The sequence below is a fragment of the Lynx canadensis genome, chromosome B3, assembly GCF_007474595.2.
Source record: "Lynx canadensis isolate LIC74 chromosome B3, mLynCan4.pri.v2, whole genome shotgun sequence".
NCBI classification, from domain to species: Eukaryota; Metazoa; Chordata; class Mammalia; order Carnivora; family Felidae; genus Lynx; species Lynx canadensis.
In genome coordinates, this window is record NC_044308.2 from 137,574,596 (window position 1) to 137,591,906 (window position 17,311).

Here is a 17,311-nt window from a genome sequence, read left to right on the forward strand (position 1 = left end):
CAGGTCGCGATCTCGCGGTCCGTGAGTTCGAGCCCCATGTCGGGCTCTGTGCTGACAGCTCGGAGCCTGGAGCCTGTTTCGGATTCTGTGTCTCCCTCTCTCTGACCCTCCCCCGTTCATGCTCTGTCTCTCCCTGTCTCAAAAATAAATAAAACGTTAAAAAAATTTTTTTTTTAAAAAGTGAAAGAATATAACCTTGGAAGAAAACAGAGCACATCTTCAATGCCTTAGAATTAGCAAGGCTCTCTGAAACCCACCTTCTTCAGTTCTGCGTTTGGGTTGAATTTCTTTTATCATCCAGCAAATTTATTCTGTTCACCATGTGACATAAGTAGAGTTGGGATTTATTTTATTTTACTTAATTTTTTTTTAAATTTTACTTAATTTTGAGAGAGAGAGACAGAGACAGAGTGTGAACGGGGAAGGGGCAGAGAGAGAGAGGGAGACACAGAATCTGAAACAGGCTCCAGGCTCCCAGCTGTCAGCACAGAGCCCCACGCGGGGCTCGAACCCACAAACTGTGGGATCGCGACCTGAGCCGAAGTCGGACACTTAACTGACTGAGCCCCCCAGGCGGCCCTAGAGTTGGGACTTAGATGTTCCTGTTTGTGTTGTTAACTGAAACATCCCCACCCAGGCCTTTTCTAGTGGTCACTGACTACGGAGTCGCTCTTTTGTTTTACCATTGATTCCAACATTCATCAAGTGCGTACAGATGCCATTCCCTTTGTCAAGCACCGTCATTGCTCTTGACCAACTTGGTCAAAACCAACTGGTCGAGCTGGCACTTTCCATCCCCACCGTAGAGCACTGACTTCCTCCCACCCACGCACGCTGCCTCGTTTCTTACCCTTCCTCTTAGGAGCCTGCGTCCTCAGCACTGGCTAAGCCTCATCATTTCCTGGTCTCCAAACACACCCTGATTTCCCCCTCTTCCAAGTCTGTTCTCGCTGCTTCCCCAGTGGAACAGCCCCCCCCCCCCCCCTGGTGCCATGCTACTTCCAGGCTACCTGCCTGCGGTGTCCTGCCTGCCTTGGCCAGCTTGGGCTCGGTATGTGGGAGGAGCTGAGCAGACGGTGCAGAGATCTCCGTGACTCTTAGGGTTTTCTGAGCCCGAGTGTTCTGTGCCCCTTTATTCGGGGTTTGGAATCATCCCCAAGCTGGGTGGGCCTGGTGCCAGGACCCTGGGGCTTAGGGCTTGGGAAGGGCTTCCTCTGCTGGAGGAGGACAGCACAGGGGCCAGGCAAGACTACCCAGTCATTAACAGGCTCTGCCAGGGAGCAGTCCTGGAGAGGTCAATGTGCTTCTCAAAGACTTTGGCGACACCCACCCCAGAGAGTGAGTATACTTCAAGTTGTGGGTACCCAAGACGGACCACTTGGTCAAGAGACGTTGCCGTATCTCAGACGTGATACACAAAGAGGCCTGCTGCAGGACAAGGGCCTACACTTGTGTTCTCCTTGCCTGCCAGCTCTGGTCTTTCTTCAGTGCAGGGCCAAGGTCACGAGGGGACGTGGCACGAGGAGGGCGGTCAGTGAAGCCGTCTGTTCATTGCGGGTCTCTGTGCTATCTGATGGTTTTGTTCCGTTTGCTCGTGGAAGCCTCTAGTTACATCTTGTCCCCATACCGATGGGGAGGTGTTCTTGGCCTTCACCTCGCCCCCGTGGCCATTTCAGCAGCAGCCATGGGAAATCTCTCAGCTCCTGGTTCTGCCTCTCCCACAGGTGAGCCAGACTGGGCGAAGACAGGCAACAAGGCGCATGAGCGTTAGAGCCGGGAGCAGCCGGGTCCACGTTCCTCCTCCACCACCCGCCCTGCTTGGGCCACGAAGCCGCTCAAGCCTCAGCTTCTCCATTTACAAAAAACGCAGATGACAATCTCCAGCTCACGGAGCTGTTGGAGGACATAAATGAGACAACATATGTCGAATGTCTCACTTAGCGTGGGTGCCCTGCATATACGCACCAACTGTGTCCCCACCCCATCTATAGCCACACACCTGCTCATCAGGAAGTGAGACTGAGAATATCCACTATCAGTGGATGGACAGAGATAAACACTCTTCGCGTCAGTGTTACAAGGGCAGGACTGATGGATTGTCCTCAGGGGAGAGGGGACTAGTGTGGGGACATAACTATTGGGCATCATTTTTCCAGGACCCACTGGGTACCAGGCACTGCTTTTTACACACACTCATCTGATCCTCGTGGTAACCCAGGGGGTTGGTACTTGCAGCAGACCAAGGCTCTGGGTGGCAGGGGGGGAGGGGGTCCCATAATCCCTGTCTCCTGGTATCCACACCTTTGTGTGATCGGTCCCCTCTGTTTGGATATGGGTGGGACCTGCTCCAACCAATAGAATACGATAACAGGTGTATTCCATGTATGCGATCACTTTATACAAGACTGTAATGACCTCTTAGGACCACCCCAATCCCAGGCCAGATGGACAAACACCAGGGAAGGCAGGTAGAGTTGCCGTGAAAAAGGCTCAGAAGCTCGGAAGCTGCCCAGTGATTTCAAAGGTGGTTGCCCTACCTGCCATTTATTGCAGATCAGGAACCTGGCCAGAAATCACTTTTTGGTCCTCCCAGAGGAATGACATCATCTCAGTAAACAGTGTCCTGTGTGCTCGAAGACCCATACCTGTGGTTTTCAAAAGGAAAATGACCATTTCGTGGTGCATTCAGACAGAGCACGGAGTGCTTACCAAATGGCCTGCCTCCGGCTTCTGTAGACTCACTGCAAAGCAGATCTGATAAGTTGGTGGGGCCAGGTGGACACTTTGGACCCTGTGGCCTAGGATGGACAGGCAAGATGGCTACTTGCCCTCCTTCCCCTCGTTTCTGTTACCAGAAGATTTTGATATCAAATATCCCTGGGGCGCTGGTGCCTTCTCTGACAGGAGGGAGTTTGATTTGTCCTTTAGACCTTGGCCAGGTACCCCCAGGGGCAAGAGCCCACTGAGCTTGAGGGACCTCTAAACTCAAGAGAAAGTCTTGGCCTGGAGTCCTACTGAAGGAGTGGCGAGAAGTCTGTGCCGGCTCAGAATCTGGGGCAGGGAGGTCTGCGTGAGGTCTGGGCACAGACCCCAAGGCCGGGAGGAAGGTCGGGGATAGAGCCTGCCATGAAAACTGGGGAGGGGGTGCTCAGGAAGGGGGCTGCATGCAGGGGAATCATGGGAGCGAAGTGAAGTGTTGATCTTACGGAGCCATCCGGGCCCTGGACGCAGTGCCCTGGGGTGTCTCCGTACCCAGAGAGTGGCCTCTCGCCCCTTGCGGCTCGTGACCTTGTGCCAGCGGGTCCAGACTGACCCAGCTCCACCCGCCCCTACCCTTCGGCCCTGCCTCTGCCAGCCCCCAGCGGTGGGAGGCCTCCCCCAGCTCTCGGTGGGTCCGCCCCTTGCCGGCCCCCTGCGGCTCAGGCCCTGCCCCTCCCCGCAGCCCCTCCCGCTGGCCACGCCCTGTGCGGGCCCCGCCCCACTTAAGGTTGCTCTGCACCTGGGAGGCCTCACTTGTGTCTCCAGGCCCGGAGGGGATGCGCTCTCGCCATGGCCTCTGGGGCTTCTCCGATCCTTGGGGTGCCCCCGCACCGTCTGTGGGCCCGGAGGCCTGGCATCTACGAAGACGAGAAGGGGAGGACCTGGGTGACGGTGGTCGTGCGGCTCAGTCCCTCCCAGAGAGCTCGGAGCAGGGCCTCCCCAGGCGGCACAGTGAGTTGTCAGGCATGGGTGTGGGGGTCTGGGGGAGGACTGTGCACGGGTGTCAGCCCGTGGGCCTGGCACATGCAGCAATAGGGCCCGGGACAGAGGTGGGAGGAGGCAGTTCTCAATTGTCTGGAAAAACTGGCCTGTGCTGAGCTCGAGCACAGTGATGTCTATGCCTGATGCAGACCCCCAGGAGCCCCTGCCTGGAGGGACCACTGGTCTGAGCTTAGCCGGAGGAGATGATGCAGCCTTCATTGGGAGCCCGAGGGGGAGGTAGGTCAGGGCCCAGGCCTCCCCCCGGTGCATGCTGGAAAGGCATCACAGCTGGGCTCTACAGGATGAGTAGGAGTTTTCCAGGAGGTATTGTAACCTAGAGGCAGCAGGTGAGCCAACGGCGTAAAAGAAACGTTGACTTTGGGTTCCCTATCTGCAAAAATGAGAATAATCTGCCTCCTTGGCAAGTGAGAGGCGGCTCACCAGCCGCAAGGCCTTGGGGGCGTTCAACAGATAACACCTTCTGGAATCCCACCTGGGAAACTGATTCCCGAGGCGAGGGTGGAGTGTAAGACCATTTAAGGTTCAAAAGCTCCCCAGGTGGTGAAGATAATCACTCAGGTTGGAAAGCATTCCCTGTAGATGAGGGCTTTAGATTCCAGTCCCTCTTTGAGGGATACAATAAATACTTCCGTGTAATATGGTAAAAGCTTATCTGGGTATTAAAAATGCCATTTAGGCCATCATAAACATTTTAAACAATACAAAATTCTCCGAGCAATCTTCAAAGAGTCTCTGCAGAAAATTTTGGGTGGAGAACACTGAAAGTCTTTCCCACACCTATGCCAAATAAAGCACGCAAAAAATTCTGAACAAAGTATTTTGGTAGGTTTTTTTAAAAAACATAAACATGTTTTCAGTGGGAAAAGTGGATTCAAGTAACGTAGTGCAGGATGCAGTAGAGGCACCCAGAGAATGAGCATTTCCCCTTATTTAAAATAATTACTTCTTAGAAGTAGGTCTCTATTTTCACATATAATCTTAGGATGGGAAGCAGCGTTCTGAGCCTGAGCGAACACAAGGACCAGAAAACTTTCGGTAGAGGGTCTGATAGTAAACATTGTCAGCTTTGCAGGCCATACGGAGTCTATAGCAACTGCTTGACTGTCCTTGTGGTGAAAAACCAGCTGGAGACAATGTGCAAAGGAATGAGCTTTTGTTTATCTACAATAAAGCTTTATTTAACAAAAGAGGTAGCGGGCCAGATTCGGCCCACAATTTGGTGATTGATACCTGATCTAAAGCCAGAATCCAAAGGGAAAGAGATTTCACCATGTAACTAAAAGCATTTCCTCTGCCAAAAGAACCCATACAAAATTAAGACAACAGACCGAGAAGAGTCATTCGCCATATGTATGACTGATAAAAGGCCAGTATCCTTAACTCGTAAAGATGCTCCTCACACACAAAAAGACAAATACTCTGATAAAAAAAAAACTCTGCAAGGAACTTTCCATTTTGTTGCATGACAAAGGGAGCTTTGGTTATAGTTGTTGGTGATTTTCCCACTCACTTTTATACCTTTCTGTATTAGCCAAATTTCATTTTATTTTATTTTTTATGTTTACAATAAGTACATGAATGCCGTGATGAAATATGATATATTTTGGGGGGAAACCCATCACTCCCAGATCCTAAGGTGTACAGATACTTTATTTTTGGAAAGATTGAAAAAACTGTAGAAATGGCTGAGACAGAGGCCTAAGAATATAGTCAATTGCTGATGGGTGGGGAGATTGGCTAACTTTTCAGGGGTACAGTGGGGTGTGGTGGGGTGCAAGTCAGCAGGAGGACCGTACTTGGGGGATCCAGGAGATCCCAGATCCAGATGACACCCCCAAGTGCCATGCCAGGTGCCATGGCTTTAGGTGTGGGATTCTGAAAATATTCACATCTGACGGGGCTGTTTGCCAGCTGGGCCCCGCATCCGGGACTGTGTGTGTTTGCGTGCAGACCAACCATTGGGGGAACCCTGCCCCTGATGTGCCCTTCTCTCTGGTCCCTTCAGCATGAGCCTGAGCCCAGCGTCACAGTCCACATGTGGCAGATGCCGGTGCACCCCCAGGAGCCCGTGTCCCCCAGCCAGCTGACCCTGTCCCAGCTGCCCCTCGTGTGGCAGCTGTACTCTGGAAGAAGGTACAGAGCAATGGATTCCAGGCTCTGGGAAATAGTGAGCCATGGCCAGGCAAGTGTGTGGTGGCCCCAGGAGAGGGTGATGAGTGGCCTGTGGTCACTGCATGTGTGCAAAATGAGGCAAAGGATGGAGGGACCGGACTACTGAAATCCACAAACCCATGTTTCCATCTGCTTCAGGCGGATGGACAAGCATTTCCTGGGGACTCTGACCACTGCTCCCTCTCCTGCAGATCGACTCCACAGAGGAGCTGGTCCTGACAGAGCTGCCACCAGGGAACGGCTGACCGCAGAGAGCGGCTCACAGGCTGGTATGTTGGGGTCCGTGTCTCTTGGTGTGGCGGTCAGACAAAGGCAAGGCGGTCTCTCTTCTTTACAGGAAGGCAGTGCTGGTTTCCCTTCCCTCATGCTGTTCCCTGAGCTTATCTTCCACAGCCACCCCGTCACCCTCCTCCCCTGATCCCTTGGATGTGTTTTTCACTGTGGGCAGGTCCCCCACCTTCACAAAGCATGAGATCCCACCAAATAATAGTCATCATGTAATCTTTGTAAGAATTCTGTGAGGTGTATGTATTGAAGTGCCACTCTCCAAAGGAGAAAACTGAGGGTTGGAAGGATTTCCCCAAGATCTGGAGCCTGGAAATAGGAGCAGTCAAGCTCACATCCAGTGAGCATGATCTCTTGGTCTGACCATGGCCCTGGGGTGCCACCAGTCTCATTGGTGGCAGTGGCCTTCAAGGACCTGCCTCCTCCCTGACACTAACCAGGATAGGGCCAGGTGCCTTGGAAGGACTGGAGCTGAGGCTTGCCCTCCTGTCCCTGGGTCCAGTTTGGGTTGGGTGCCCCATTCCTCCATGGTCCTCTGTCTCCTTCTGTCTTCTCCCAGGTCTTGCCGGCCCTATGGATCTTCAGTGAGGATCTTTTCATACCTGCCCTTCTGTTAGCACATCTAGCATGGCCTCCCTGGGGGGAAGGAGGCAGCTGGGCCCCTGCCTACTCTGCTTTTCTTGTTGTCATCAGCTGTCCTGCTCTGCTCCACACTCAGTGACTTGCTGGATGGACCCCCATCTGTGTGCTGGGCTCAGCTCCCCCACTGGCTGCGATCCCTGGTTTCTCTTTCCCCTTTGTGCCCTCATGCCGGCCTTCCGAGTGCCCCTTCCCAGATCCCCATCAGGCCCCCTCCAGACACTGGCCCGGTCAGACCCCCGGTCTCCAGTGCAGCCCATGATTGTTACTTGCTGTCAACCCACTCCATGTCAGGCAGGGAGTGACTCAGTTTAAGAGCAGGCCTCAGAGGAAGCCAGGTCTGGACTTGGGACTCAGATGGGCATCGGTTCTGGGCTGCTGGCCTGGAGTAGATGGAGTGCTGGGCAGGCTGTCCACTCCTGGTCCCAGGCAGCCTGCACCAGGGGCTGTGCGCAGGGATGGATGGATTTGGCCCATGGCTCTCCTGCTTCTTCAGTCCTTTGGCTCCTGCGTGTGATGCTGGTCTGTGAAGTTTCCTCCCCGTACTGGTTAATTAAACCTCATTGCTTGTTGCCAACTTTTGTGCTGAGTCAGAGCTTAAACTGGTTTCTGGTAGAGAAGAGCAGCTTAGGCTGCACTTAAGGTTAAGGTAAATTCTAATTACCCATTTGGTGCTCTCCCCACTAGGAGGAAGCTGTGATTGGCCCATTTCAGGAGCAGGACACCGGGGGAAGGCAGGGAGGTGAGGCTCTTGGGAGGAGGGAGCTCTCGGTGAAGCAGGGAAAAGGCGGAAGAGACCCTGGCAGAAGCTGGAGAGGACCCTGGCTTTTGCAGAGGGACGACACCCTGGGTGTCTTTGCAGGATGGTGGAAGGAACAGCCCGAGGGCAGAGCATGAGCCGCTGTCCGAAGTGCTGACCAGGGCCACGGGTAGGGGTGGGGGAAGAAGAGGGCCGTGTGGGCACGGGGCAGGGTGACAACTCAGTGGTGGCAAGAAGAGGGAATCCCGTCCCTCACACCAGTCATGAAGAGAAATCACCAGTGGATTAAAGTCCTAACCTTAAAAAGGGATCCGTGAAAGCATCGAAGAAAGCGCAGGAAAATACGTTTCCTGATCTCGGGGCATGAGAATCGAGTAAGACACGGAAAGCCAAACACAGTTAGGTTGTTCGAGGTAAACGTTTTCTATACGACGGGAGACTGAAAGGCAAAGGTGGAGGACATTAGGGCTTCATACAAACCCCTAGAATGCAGAATGCATAGAGAACATCTAGATATCTCTAAGAAAAGGGGGAGAATGTCAGGAACTAGCAACTTACGGAAGAGGAGACGCCCAGACGCTGGAGTGGGGAAGCGTGGATTTCAGAACGCTGAGATCTGGGTCTTTGTTGCTGGTAGAACTAAAGGCTCGATGGGATCGTGTTTTGTGGGAGTGTAGACCGTTATAGCTGCTCCGGAGGTTTGGAGGACAGTTCGCAACATGGCACACGGGCCCTTACCCGGAGTGCTTGCCTACAGCAGGGTTGCTAAGCTCAGCGCTGTGGACACTTGGGGCCGGGTAATTCCTTACCACGAGGAGCCGCCCTGTGCCTTGTAAGGTGTTTGGCACCATCCTTGGTCTCCACCCGCTAGATGCCAGAGGCACCCCCCTCCCTGGCCCCTTCTGAGTTTTGACAACCAAGAGTGTCTCCAGTGATTGCCGCGTGTCCCCTGGAGGGAACTAGCGCCCCAGTTGAGAACCACTGGCCAAGAAAATCACTTGCACGTGTGCACAAGAGGGAAGGAGAGGAAGCATCACGGTAACAGCTGGGGTCCACCATGGAGGAGTGATTGAGTAAAACGAGATCCCGTGAGCAGAGGCTGGGCTGGGCCCCTTCCAGTTAAAGGCTTCTGTGATGGGAGAAACAGGCTCTCTGGAAAACCCTCAGAATGCCCTCCCCTCCCACTGGCCTGAGACAGAGGTATGTGGGGTGGAGGGGGTGTTGTGCAGCCTGTATCCTAGTTACAAGCCAGGAATGATTCCATAACGATGCATAGGGCAAGAGTTAGGAAGCCATCCTTCTAGTTCAATGGGAAGCTTACAAGGCCAGGGATGGCAGGAGAAGGAGGCATGCCAGGGCGAGGGAGGGGTGGGGGGGCTCTACTGGACACCCAGTGAGCATGTGGTCCAGGGGAGGAGACTCAGCCCCGCTTCGTCTCCCTTCATACATGGCAGGCGTGAGGGCAAGGGTAACGATCAAGAAATACACCTCTTGGGTGCCAAGCAGGCTGGTTTTGGGCGCCAGCTGTTTACAGATGTCTGGGAAAGCCAGCTGTCCGGCACCTGGAAAGGCTCCCAGGACGGGGGAAGGAAGCCTCCAGTCCTGACGGTAGCTGGACTGGGGTGCAGCCTCTTTATGGAGAAACGGGGCTCCAGTCCCTGCCCACCCCCCCGCCCCCCCTGCAATAAGTCTCCAGCGTCAGGTTTGGACAGCTTTGCTTCTCGTGTCCCAGGGAGTCCTTGTCCTATGGCATTGGGAGGGTCCCCAGGCTCAGCCTGCTCCCTGGGGATGCCCTCCCCTTTACCTGCCTGTGGTCTGCATGCCTGTATGGCCTCCCATGCAGCATTATCGCGCATGTTCTGTGCCCATGATGGCTTCATCTGGGCTCCCACTGCTTCTGTGCACAGTGTCTCCTGTGACCCCCATGAAGCTTCCGTCTGGGTGGTCTGTCCTCCGCGCCTGCTGTGGGGTCAGCTTGCCCTGGCACCACGTGGGGTATGGTAGTGACTCCCAGAGGATACGCCCCTAGACTCCTCACCCCACCCTCACCGTTTTGTGCCTTTTGCTTTGGCCCCAGGGGCTCCCCCTGGCTCCTCCTACCTTTAAGTTTCCCCCGCTTACCTTGTGATTTTCCTTCTCTCCGTGCTCAGGAAGGGGAAGTGGGCCAGCTTGATTTTTCTCCTCCCTCCCTGTGTACCCCCCTTTCCTTCCCACCCCAACAAAAAAAGCAGCAGGCTCTCCTTTGACCTCCCCTGGGTCTTTGACTCAGTTGTTGATATGCTTAAGGACCAGAAGAGAAATCTGGAGATCCTCCTACAAGACGGCCGCCTGTCTGGTCAGGGTGCCGTCCTGTGGAGTCTAGGTGCAAATGTCAAAAGCCTTCAGTTGCTCCCTGTTGTCTTGGAGCAAAGACTAAGTCTGCCCTTTCTTCTGGGAGGTGGATGTCTAAGGCCACCTGAGACAGAAGCTTGGTACGGGAGGGAGCAAAGAGAAAAGCACATCAAAATGTTTAAAATCACTCCCGGCACATATTCAGGATGGCCATACTGCGCTGACACATGCGAGCCAGAAGCCATCATGTGGCCGCCTACGTTCTCTGTGTGTTTTCTAAATGCTTGCTCCACATGTTCATGAGTGGGGTGTGCGTGTGTGGTGTGGCCTCCTTAAAGTCTGGTCCTAAAACATCGCGACAGTTGGCTTCAGGGCAGGGTGAGAAAACTTGGCCCGGCCCCACCTACAAGGAGCTGAAGACTTATAAAAACTAGTTACGAGGGACTGTGTTAAAGATTTTAATGTACAAACGAAACGTTGTCCAAGAACATGAGGAAAATTTATCTTTTTTTAAAGAATTATGGGCAATATACAGGTGGTTTAATTACTTTGCATGGGCGCCTCGGGGCCACCCTGTATGTCGGAATCACTGGCCACAATCGGCACCATGAAGGACGTGCCGTGAGTGTCCTTCCACTCGGCCAAAACCAGGGGCCGTGTTGGAAACTCTGCACTCCCCATGTGGCCTGGGCACTGACCAACAGCAACAGTGGTCACTGTCCCTGGATGTCTGCATCCTGGGTGAGCCCAGCCCTGGCTCTTTCCGGGCCGTGTCACCCACTGGACATCTTCCTCCATGGGAACCATTAAAGACTTCACGTTCTGAGTCTCCTCTCTGTGATAGCTCTGCCCGAGCCTTGTCACTCATTGGTGCAGTTGTTTGTTCTCAAGTATGGGAGCTTCCGGAGGGCCTCTGGCCAGGTCGTACACACATTTATGGAACCTCAGCTTTGTGCCAGACCCTGTGCCGAGTGTTAGGGAAAGAGAAGTGAGTAGGAGTCGGTCCCTGCCTTCACGGGGCTCAGTTTCGCCGCAGAGCCAAGGACTGTGCATCAGCACTGAATGCAACTGAGGCCAAAGTGAGGCAAGAGAATGAGGGGGTGGTTGTCATGCTGCTGGGGTGATCCAGGGAGGCTTCCTGGAGGAAGAATCAGGGTAGAAGAATCCTCACCTTTACATGACACTGCCATCTACACAGCATTCTCCATTACAGATTATGAATGAAACACACAGTCTGATTTCCAACTTTGATCCTGAAAGCAAGCCTAGGAGAAAGGCAGATCTGTTGCCCCAGCAATGTGCCCTGGTCTGTCATCAGAAGTGGCAAAGCCGGGGCCAGAGCCTGAGTCCCCTGAGTCCCCATCCCCGCTCTCCTCCTCTGCGCAGCCAAGCAGCGGCTGCGAGGATGGAGAGAAATGAACACACACGAGCGACTGAGGAGAGAGAACAGATCGAACTTGGTGATGGGCAGACGTTGGAAGTAGCAAGAGGCGGAGTCAAGGATATGCCCTCGGAGTCTCGTTTGGCCCACTGGTCCTGAGTTGGGAACATGCGAGCAGCAGAGATCTAGGGTAAATAAAGTGACGTGTTCGATTTCGGGTGTTGAGTTGCAGATGCATGTGGGACAGCATCCTGTGTGTGGGTCTGGAGAAAGATCTGGGCCCAATCAGCCACTCTTAGGAATTCTGCTTAGAGCGTGGAGTATTATACTTCTTTTGTTTTTAATGTTTATTTATTTTTAAGACAGAGCATGAGTGGAGGAGAGGAGAGAGAGAGAGAGAGAGACAGACAGACAGAATCCGAAGCAGGCTCCAGGCTCTGAGCTGTCAGCACGGAGCCCGACGCAGGGCTCGAACTCACGGACCGTGAGATCATGACCTGAGCTGAGCCACCCAGGCACCCCTTACGCTTCTAAAGTATGGCAAGATGAAAATCGTAATAGTGTTTGCTTCCAAATATTGGGAAGAGGAATGAGAAGGCAGGGTAGAGTAAGTACATAGGGGTCTTCATGGAAAGGGCTTCAGGAAAGGCCAAGTAACAGAGTTAGGAACTTATTACATAAAGGGGAAAAGTAACTCCCAGAAAAACTAAGACTCATTAAACCAATGAAAACCGGTGGTGGTGGGCGAGAGCGGGCCGTGGGAGGGAGCACAAATACACTACATCATCGTTCAAGGTGGGGGGCTGAGAGGCTGGTGAATAACAAACCGAGCCACTGATTACATAAACCTCCAAACGTACCGTACAGACTGTCCAAATCATCGTAAGCAAAACATTTACCACCCGAATATATCTGAACCGATAAGACGATTCAAGAAGGCAAGTGGTTATATATTTAACGCACAAGACCTGTTTTCTTGTACGCAGGTATGAGTCAGAAAAAAATAATGAAGGGTCACATTGAAAACACCTATATGGGGGCACCCGGGTGGCTCACTCGGTTACAGTGTCCGACTTCGGCTCAGGTCACGATCTCACCGTTCGTGGGTTCGAGCCCGGAGCCTGCTTTGGATTTTGTGTCTCCCTCTCTCTCTCTGCCCATGTTCTCTGCTCACGTTCTCTCTAAATAAATAAACAAACAAACAAACAAACAAACAAAAAAACAAACATTAAAAAAAAAAAACAAGCATGTAGAGGAAATTTGGCAAAGGACTTATTTTCTGAATATATAAAGATCCCGTGTAACGGTTTCTTCTTTGCTGATCCCTCACCAGCTTAGATTCCATGTTGCAAACGCTCCTTCGCAAATCAGGACTCCTCTCCTTCTGAATTATCTGCCAGGTAAAATGCCAAAGTCGGTTGAGCCCAGGTTGCCTTCTTACTTTCTGAACCCAACAGAAAACTACCGCTAGACCAAATCATGTTCATACAACGGGCTGATAGTTGTTTCAACTTTCAGTTCCTGACTGCAAACCTCAGAAGGCCAGAGACGTCCTGGGCAATTCTGTGAAGCTTCTCTGCTACATCTGTTTTCACCGGGTCTGGGGTGGATTATTTATTTTTTGAATTTATTTATTTTGAGAGAGCATGAGCAGGGGAGGGGCAGAGACAGAGAGAGAAGGGGGAGAGAGAATCCCAAGCAGGCTCCGCACTGTCAGGGCAGAGCCCAACACGGAGCTCAAAACCCACAAACCGTGAGGTCATGACCTGAGCCGAAACCAAGAGTCGGATGCTTAACCGAGCCACCCAGGCTCTCCAAGATGGATTGTTGCAGGTCAGCAATCTCCATCAGAGAGGCTAGAAACAGTCTGCCTTTACTGGGAAGGGAAGCAGCACACGTTCATTGTCTTGCCCCAGGGTATATGAACCCTTCCGGACCTTGAGCCTTGGCGTTTCACGGGGCATGATGCTGGGTCCACCATTTCGAAGACTTCATGCTATTTACCTGATGAGCCTGACTGATGACCTGATTGACCTTCAAAAGCCAGGGAAACCTATCAAGTGCTTCCTCTCCTTAGTGGCAGGAGATGAGGGCCAAGGGGAGGCAGGAGGTGCGACCCCTCCTGTACTTAGGCTGCTGCTTACATCCCTCACCCGCCAGCAAAAACTAAAATTGTATGACACAGCTCATCAGATATTGATAAATATAAGTGCTATATTGAAAACAAAACCTATAAAGTGATACACTCAAAACTAAAAAATACTCCTGTGACGGGCTCCAGGTTTGGGGCGTGCTCAAAGGGCTTTGATTTATAATGTTTTATTTTCTTAGGAGGAAAATGTACTTACGGCTCACTTGTGCAGTTAAAGTTGGTATTGATGAGCTGAAAGATAAACACGCCCCACCAAAAAGCAAGTAATTACAGGGGCGCCTGGGGGGCTCAGTCGGTTGAGCGACTGACTTCGGCTCAGGTCATGATCTCGCAGTTCATGAGTCTGAGCCCCGCATCAGGCTCTGTGCTGACAGCTCAGAGCCTGGAGCCTGCTTTGGATTCTGGGTCTCCCTCTCTCTGCCCCTTCCCTGCTCATGCCTCTGTCTCTTTTTTTTTCTCAAAAGTAAGTAAACATTTAAAAAATTGAATGGGAATGCAAGCTGGTACAGCCACTCTGGAAAACAGTATGGAGGTTCCTCAAAAAACTGAAAATAGAACTACCCTACGACCCAGCAATGGCACTACTAGGTATATATCCAAGGGATACAGGGGTGCTGTTTCGAAGGGACACATGCACCCCATGTTTATAGCAGCACTATCAACAATAGCCAAAGTATGGAAAGAGCCCAAATGTCCATCGATGGATGAATGGACAAAGATGTGGTATATACATATATATTTATATATGTACACACACACAATGGAATATTACTTGGCAATCAAAAAGAATGAAATCATGCCATTTGCAACTAAGTGGATGGAACTGGAGGGTATTATGCTAAGTGAAATTAGTCAGAGAAAGACAAATATCACATGACTTCACTCATATGAGGACTTTAAGAGACAAAACAGATGAACATAAGGGAAGGGAAACAAAAACAATATGTAAACAGGGAGGGGGACAAGACAGAAGAGACTGAAATACGGAGAACAAACAGAGGGTTACTAAAGGAGGTGTGTGGGGGGGGATGGGCTAAATGGGGAAGGGGCACTAAGGAATCTACTCCTGAAATCATTGTTGCACTAGATGCTAACTAATTTGGATGTAAATTATAAAAAATAAAATAAATGTAATTCAAAAAAATAAATAAAAATAAAAAATTGAGAAAAAAAACCAAACAAGTAATTACAAATGGTTCTCTCCCCACTTACCTAAATACCTTCACTGCCGGTACCTTATAACTTAGTATTTACCATCTAAAACAGCGGCTAGCGAACTACAGCCCATAGGCCAAATCTGGCCAGTCACCTGTTTTTATAAATAAAGTTTTGTTAGAAGAGAGCCGTGCTCATCATTTATGCATTATGTGGGGGTGCCTCCCATACAATGGCCAAGTAGCCACAACAGAGACTTTTATGGCTCATAAAGCCGAGATATTTACTATTTGGCCCTTGACAGGAAAAGTTCGCTGACCTCTGACTCCTTAACTTAATTGGTTTCCCCGGTACCTTCTTAAGGCTCTGGGTTCAGCTGGAGTGACCCCTCCTGAGAGGGGCTTGCTTGCTTGGTCGGCCCTTCCACAGCCGGACCTTCCTGTATTCCTGATCCCTGCCTTCCATTTACCCCATCATGGTGCTTCCTTCTGTGCTGGAAAGTGCGCCCCAGAGAGCTCCGTATTTGTGCACTTAGCTCAGGGCCAAAGACTGCATTAAACATATGAATACTGGAGGCCAGAAATAGGGCCGATTCTGGGAACATCTGGGCCACACCACATACTGACCTTGGACAGCTAACTGTCTCTGAGGCTGTTTCTTCACCAGGAAACTGGGGGCAATGAAAGTACTTCTTTAAAAGGCTAAAAGAGAATCTATATTAATTACATACCACAGTAATTCGTACATTGTCGTTTCGTTTTAGCCTAACTCCTTTTCTTGACGGAGGAGGTGACTAAAGTGCGGAGAGGGGCTGGTAGGACTCGTTCCTACAGCAGATCAGTCAGTGGTTGGGACTAAAATGCAGCCTCCAGACTCCACTGCTTCCCACACCTTCACCTGGCCGGGCCAACCAGTGGGCGGATTACCTGGAGCCTCTCGGAACCGAAGGAGTTGAGTTCATTTGAAAACTAAAAACTGGGGCACCTGGGTGGCTCAGTCAGCTAAGCGCAGAGTTCGGCTCAGGTCATGATCTCGCGGTCCCTGAGTTCGAGCCCCACGTCGGGCTCTGTGCTGACAGCTCAGAGCCCGGAGCCTGCTTTGGATTCTGTGTCTCCTTCTCTCTCTGCTCCTTCCCCACTTGTGCTCTGTCCCTCTCTGTCTCTCAAAAATAAACATTAAAAGAATTTTTAAAAACTGGGATTAATGAATGAAATTCAGGGTATGGTATTTACAAATCTGTCTTTAAGAAAAGGATTATGCAGAAATGTGAGAATAAAAATGCATAATATACAAGTTTCATTCTTTTCTTTATATATGCAAAGACCTTTGTTTTAAGTAGCTACAAAGCTAATAATACAGTGTTATTTCAAGTTTACCTTCTCCTTCTGTGGCATTAACACCTGGATAAATTCATTTTAGGCAGCCTGGAGGAAACAGGGCTGAGGGTACTTGCCACCCTGTTAAACAGTCTCCAAGGAAAGCAGAAATGTTGGGGAAAAGGCAGTTGTAACACAGAGCAAAAATCGACCTGATTATGTGTAGTAGTTTTAAAGGCGAGCCCTTCAATCTGCCAACTGTGTGATTTTTTTTTTTTTTTTTTTACAGATCAAATTGGATCATTCTTGCAACATTTTTTCATCTCTAGCTACAAACCAATAGTCATTCGTTCCCTCCTGTTTAAATTGTATTAAAATCAAGGAACAGGCACTGGGTTTGTCCCTCAATGCTTATGACTTTTTTACAAAGTAAAACAATCTTAGAAACGGATTAAAGATGCTTCAATCAACCTTAAAGCAACCTTAAAGATGCTGTTAATGATCCTTTTCACAAAATACAGAAAATGTCATAAAGAGGGGCGCCTGGGTGGCGCAGTCGGTTAAGCGTCCGACTTCAGCCAGGTCACGATCTCGCGGTCCGTGAGTTCGAGCCCCGCGTCGGGCTCTGGGCTGATGGCTCGGAGCCTGGAGCCTGTTTCCGATTCTGTGTCTCCCTCTCTCTCTGCCCCTCCCCCGTTCATGCTCTGTCTCTCTCTGTCCCAAAAATAAATAAACGTTGAAAAAAAAAATTAAAAAAAAAAAAAGAAAATGTCATAAAGAAGGAATACTGATTTTTATCGAACCTACTTGACGGTAGACTTCACATTGATTTGATCTTAACATTACGAGATAGGTTTCAACGCACCTATCTTATTATAGGTGTGGAAACGGTGCCTCTGAGAGGTCAAACACTTCACCGGGGGTCTGAGTAAGGAGGTTGACTGGCATTCCATCTAAGTGTGCTTGTCTTCCTAGAGTGCACAATAATAGCACCATGACCAAGAGCGTGGCCCAGGGCCAGGAGCCCGCTTTACTCCAAGCCTGCTACTTACCAACTCTGTTAACTTTGAGCAAAGTGGGTAATCAAAGATCCTATTTTCATGTGCATGAAAGAGGCATCATTAGAACCATACCTCCCCGAGGGGGAGGTTCTTAGAATGGCACTTTCTTAGCCCAGCGGGCCTGCTCTCAATCCTAGGCCTGGCTCAGTCCCCTCTCCTGGCCTCTGCCCACCAGGAGCACCCAAGGACTCCCTGCAGCGGACCGCCTCCCACCTGATTTCCAGTAAGCGTTCCTCCATGGGTTCTGTCCCTGCAAACTCTCCCGCCCTTCTTCCTTCTCAGCTCAAACACTCTGAG

General features: G+C 51.0%; 1 protein-coding gene across 1 annotated transcript; it reads left to right on the forward strand.

Annotated features, from left to right (window-relative positions):
* Positions 1-3,549: 3,549 nt before the first annotated feature.
* Positions 3,550-6,179, forward strand: TCL1B (TCL1 family AKT coactivator B). The gene is made up of 3 exons (XM_030320241.1): positions 3,550-3,711; positions 5,774-5,944; positions 6,126-6,179. Exons 1-3 carry the CDS (start codon positions 3,550-3,552, stop codon positions 6,177-6,179), a joined length of 387 nt encoding a protein of 128 aa, XP_030176101.1.
* Positions 6,180-17,311: the final 11,132 nt, after the last annotated feature.

Bases quoted from the DNA above. Each gene is read 5' to 3' on its own strand.
- TCL1B (XM_030320241.1), top strand. From the start codon at position 3,550: ATGGCCTCTGGGGCTTCTCCGATCCTTGGGGTGCCCCCGCACCGTCTG. The intron at 3,712-5,773 runs GTGAGTTGTCAG...CTTCAGCATGAG, and splicing joins GGGCCTCCCCAGGCGGCACA to CCTGAGCCCAGCGTCACAGT. The intron at 5,945-6,125 runs GCAAGTGTGTGG...CCTCTCCTGCAG, and splicing joins AAATAGTGAGCCATGGCCAG to ATCGACTCCACAGAGGAGCT.